The 5,444-nt window shown below is 35.7% G+C and overlaps 1 protein-coding gene across 1 annotated transcript; it reads left to right on the top strand.

Annotated features, from left to right (window-relative positions):
- Positions 1–1,429: 1,429 nt before the first annotated feature.
- LOC149158397 (putative glutamate carboxypeptidase LAMP1) lies at positions 1,430–4,750 on the top strand. Its single transcript, XM_089436206.1, has 2 exons — positions 1,430–2,422; positions 4,602–4,750. The coding sequence occupies exons 1-2, from the start codon at positions 1,445–1,447 to the stop codon at positions 4,701–4,703; spliced, it is 1,080 nt and encodes a 359-aa protein (XP_089292332.1). The 5' UTR covers positions 1,430–1,444; the 3' UTR covers positions 4,704–4,750.
- Positions 4,751–5,444: the final 694 nt, after the last annotated feature.

Here is a 5,444-nt window from a genome sequence, read left to right on the forward strand (position 1 = left end):
CTGTTTGGTACAAATACTATGAGCTTCCTCCTTCAAATGCCATTATCACGAGTTTCTTTGAAGAAGTCGCCGCAAAACATTTAGTCAAAAAATATCACACATCAAAACGCCTAGTTTTACAAATTTTATACTTTATGAGAGATTTTTCGGCGTAAATCACAAGATATTTCATTTGTCGACACGTTTCGAACCAGCTAGTGTGGTTCATCGTCAGGACAAGTTGAATGAGCAGATCAGGCTTTTCATGTTAAATAGATAGAGCAGAAACTCCAACGACAGAAATTGTATACTTTAGTTCTATTTGATGATAATATCAATTTGCACCTTTGATTGAAAAAAAAAAGTTTAAATATTTAATGGAAAGTAGATGGCACCCTCCAACGACAGAAATTTTATACTCTAGTTCTATTTGATGATAATATCAATTTGCACCTTTGATTGGAAAAAAAAAGTTTAAATATTTAATGGAAAGTAGATGGCACCCATGGTTATTGTAGGTCCTACGTTAAAGGATAGATTTTCACAAATTCTAAAAAAATAATGGCAATTGGATATGATGGGCATGTGATGGGCATGTGGTATAATGTAATATTATTTTTTTTATAGTATATTTTATTATCTAAAAGTAAATTGTTTGTGAAATATATAATAGTTGATGACAAGGATATTTTAAAGGTATTTTGTGTGCAAGTTCTTTATTCAAAATTTAGCAACTAAAAAAATAGTAAAGTTAATTTTAAATAATTATTGAACTTAAAGTATTATTTTTTCAATAAATATTTACCTGAAATATATTTTATAATTTAAATTTTTTTAAACATTTTATTTTTTAATAAATATTAATAATTTTTAAATATATATTTTTTTAAATTGTTCTATTTTTCAATAAATATTTTAACAAATAAAAAAATAAAAAATTATTTATGATCTAAATATTTTAAACATACATTATTAGAATAGAGAATAAACCTATAATTAACTTATTCATATGTTGCTACCCATTGGCTTATTCAACGTGACACTTACCATTTGACCCACGAATGGATGTACCATAGAGTTGACATGGTGCTTACTATGAGCCGTAATGAATCTAGAATAGAATCCTGTATCTACTGATGGATCTAGCATAGGATCCTGTATTTACCGTCGAGTTGCATATTGGAGTATTTCCATGACGAGTTCTCACAGAAACAGAGACAGTCGTCAATTGAATATGCGTGTGGGGTTACGGGTGTACTGGATATTAGGCAACCTCTATCCTTTTTGTAAACATCAACTGGCCGTCTTGTGTTAATACAGGATGAATTGGGCATTTCAGTTGGGCACTTGGTGAGCAGAAAAAGCAGAGTAGCGTTATTCACAAGCAAGTTATCAATGGGATTATGGAAGTATTCACTACGGGAAGAGCCTCTCTTGTTCAGGATTCCAATCCATCTTCATCCAGATGGACTCTGCACCGTCCAAGCTGTTCTGCGGGATATATACCGCCTTTCTCCTTGCTGCAGCCATGCTCGTCCCCTTCAGTACTCGAATACTCGAAATACCCATCAAGGCCAAGACCACCATCAGCGCCGAGGACTATCACAGACTGTTCTTGAAGATGGGATGCAACGACACCATAGCTCAACATCTCAAGGTCATCACCCAAGAACCCCATGTGGCCGGCACCCCTGAAAACTTTGCCACAGCAGACTATGTTCTCTCCACTTTTCAGAATTCTGGTCTGGATGCTCATTACACAGATTATGAAGTTCTGCTGACTTATCCTCTGTCAAGGTCTTTATCCCTCACATTACCGCAGGGGGAGGTCATCCAGCTAAAACTGAAGGAGCAGGAAATAGAAAGCGATCCTTCCACCAAAAACGCCAAAGTCATTCCCACCTTTCATTCTTACTCTCCATCCGCAGACATTTCTGCAGAAGTGGTGTTTGTCAACTATGGCAGAGAAGAGGACTACTCCACTCTCAGAGACATGGGATTGGATGCTAAAGGTGCCATTGTTATCGCAAAATATGGAAAAAGTTTCAGAGGAGATATCGTAGAGATTGCTGCAGGAGCTGGAGCAGTTGGAGTTATGATATATTCTGATCCTCGAGACTATGGAGGGAACAGAACACAAGGATACTATCCAGACTCTAGATGGTTACCTCCATCTGGAGTTCAACGAGGTTCTATTTATCAAGAAATTGGGGATCCTCTAACGCCCGGTTGGCCCAGTCTCCCTGATTCAGAACGCTTATCAGTAGATGATCCCAGGACTAAATTGCCTACGATTCCATCGATTCCAATATCAGCGGAGGATGCCACAACCATAATGAAGTCGCTTGATGGCCCTGTTGCTCCTGCTGATTGGCACGGTGCTCTGGACTTGCCTGCATATCGCCTTGGTGGGGGACCAAGCATTCTCAATCTTCATTACAAGGTAAGCATGCCCATCTTTATTCCATCTAACCCTGCATCCCTTCTGTAGCCCCAAAATCATACATCTTAGTTTTCTACAATAAGGATTTTACGGAACTTCTTGCTTCAAACCCCCTAAAAAGACACGATGAATCCTCCCAATTGGAAGATCTTGCTTCTGTTTCAAACCAGGGGGCAGAGGACAAGCACTACCCCAATTTTGTCCGAGGATTGAATTTGAAACTGCTGGGAAGAGTTGCTCAAACCGCATCTCCTTAAAAACTAGCTTCTGTTTCAAATATTTTTTTCCTGCACAGAAAGAACCCAAATTTTAGCCGGGAATGCACCAATATGATTTTTCCAGACAGAAAGCTACCAAATATAATAATCTCTTACCAATTTACTGCTGGAGAGCAGCCCAACCAACAATTCTGTTTCAAAATCAATCCTTAATTTTAAGGAGAAAGCCATCCAATTTTGTTTATTTTATTTATTCTTGGTCCTGTTCTCTATCCTATTTATTACAAGTTTTATGTGTCTTTGATGATGGTGGAGTATCTAAACTCTACACAGTTTGCATTAATAACACAAAATCATTTTTTTTAATCTGGATTGAAACCACCTAGTCCTCATTTCTATTTATTCATTACAAGCTTTATGTGTCCTGGATGGAATGTTCACTTTTGAAAACTCTACACAATTTGCATCGATAACACAAAATCAAAATTATTTTTCATGGATTGAAACCACCCAATTTTTCCTTGACATTGAAATCAAGATTAATTTTCTAAATTGCTTACCCAAATTTTGGCAACGATTGAAATTGAAAATTTTGAGAGGAGTGGCCTTAAGGTAGAACAGATGAGTTGGCTAAGAAGACCAAATATAATAAACTCTTACCAATCTAATGCTAGATAGCAGCCCAACTAACTCTTTAATTTATAAGAAACATTTATTAGAATGGTAATATATAATTGAAATTAACATTTGAAACTAAGAACTGAATTCTTAACAGTTGAATCTAAAGGCGTGATTTACTCTCTAAAAAGTTAAAATTTTTAGGGTTTAATTAGATAACAATTTAAAATTTTTGAAATTTTTATGGTAATATTATCAGATATTTATTTTTGAAATTTTTAGAGTAATATTATCAAACAATTATAATTGCCATTTTCAGGAATATTAAAAATTTGTTAAATTTTATACTTCAACCTAACTATGTATCTATCATTTATAATTGCCATTTTCAGGGATATTAAAATTTGTCAAATTTTATACCTCAAAATAAGTATGTTTCTGTCAATTTTTCCATGATTTCCAACGCCCTTGCTCAGAACTGCTAACATCCTGGAGGAGCCTATTGAATCCAATACCATGTTGAAAAGTGGATAAACTAAGAATTAAACATGGTACTTGCTCTTACTCTATCACTGACTTATATGCGCCTTTCATCATTTCTTTTAACAATTCATCTAATTTAAAGGTGTGGATAGCTAGCGTCCTGTAACACTGAAAGTACAATATTACGCTATAGTTTCATTGAGGAGCTTCCTATTTTTCTAAAAAGTGGTGTGGATAGCTAGCTTTCTGTTACACAGAAAGCATAATATTAGGCTCTGCTTATATAGAGGGGCTTCGTATTATTCTGAAAACTTTCTGAGAAAGATTTCGGACTAGCAAGGCTGCAAAAGACATTACTTTGGCGGTATGAAGAAAAAGAAAACCGCACAAGGCCAGCAAAAATTCGACGACCGGAATAAGAGAAAAGACAGTGAGATTATCAGAATCTCCGAAGTAGGAGGGATGATTAGAATCTTCATGCGATATAAATTCCATTACTCATGAAAGGCTCGGCTATTTGCTTCCATGAGACTGCCTTCTCCAAACAAGATTTAAGCTTAGACCCCCTCAACGGAACCATTAGTTTAGGACATATGTAGTGATATGTGCATATTTCCCAGTTAGAAGCATGGTGTTTAGCACTCTATTTACAGTACATTTTATATTTGGGTGAGAAGCTATGAAATCTATACTTATTTTCTTTAATCGAAATCTTACATTCTGGTGATTTTAGATCAAATTCACACTGTATAACAGCTGTCTTTCATCTCATGTATTTTGTTGCAATTAATCTGAGTATCTTTTGTAGTTCTGATACAAGGCAGAGATCCTTACATATTGATGTTTGATTGTAATTTCAGTCAAATCATACCATTGCCCCAATTCGAGATGTATTTGGACTCATAAAAGGTTCGGAGGAGCCTAACAGGTATAGATCACCTTCTGGGACTTTAACTTCATGAGTGTATCAATGCATGTCCATTCATGGAGCGTATTTTAACGCTGAAACAATGGTTAATATCATCAACTCCTGTTGCAAGTCTTCACTAAATATATTACAGCTTGAAATACTGTAGCTATTGATATAAGAAAAGATATCTTTGGTGATAAGCAGGTATGTTTTGCTGGTAACCACCGCGATGCATGGACTTTTGGTGCCTGTGACCCGAATAGCGGAACTGCAACCCTTCTGGAAGTCTGAATCATTGCTAGCTAATCCCCCTTCTTTTCTAACCTATTTCTATTCGTAAAGATATCCAAGTTAACCACTCTCTGTCTTATTCGATATCTCAGAGACTAGGGAAGTTGCTAAAACAGGGTTGGCAGCCAAAGAGAAGTATACTAATGTGTAACTGGGATGCAGAGGAATACGCATTGGTAAGAACTTGTATTTACTTTATGAAGAGTGGAGGAATATGAAGTTCTGGCAATCGGTATTTCATCCCAAGTATGTTCTGGGGCTCTGTTTTTGACGGTTAATCTGATCCATGAATAAATATGGTAGTTTAGATTAAGATAGAGGAGGTATGTGTCAAGGATATCCATTTGGGATTCCAAAAATATAATTATAGCTACTCATTGTACCAAGAGAAAGAGTCTATATCGATGGGTAATTTAACTAGTCTCTAGTATTAGTAATATTACTACTACTAAATATTTGTTTAAATATGGATTAGCTGTAGGTATCCTGTTCCCTTTACTCT

This window comes from Pinus tabuliformis, chromosome 5_2 (genome assembly GCF_031772625.1).
Source record: "Pinus tabuliformis cultivar Carrire ecotype Pingquan chromosome 5_2, CPIR1, whole genome shotgun sequence".
Lineage (NCBI taxonomy): Eukaryota > Viridiplantae > Streptophyta > Pinopsida > Pinales > Pinaceae > Pinus > Pinus tabuliformis.

Excerpts from the sequence above, each read along its gene's own strand:
- LOC149158397 (XM_089436206.1), top strand. The coding sequence starts at position 1,445 with ATGGACTCTGCACCGTCCAAGCTGTTCTGCGGGATATATACCGCCTTT. Across the intron at positions 2,423-4,601 it reads TTCTCAATCTTCATTACAAG|TCAAATCATACCATTGCCCC; the intron begins GTAAGCATGCCC and ends TTGTAATTTCAG.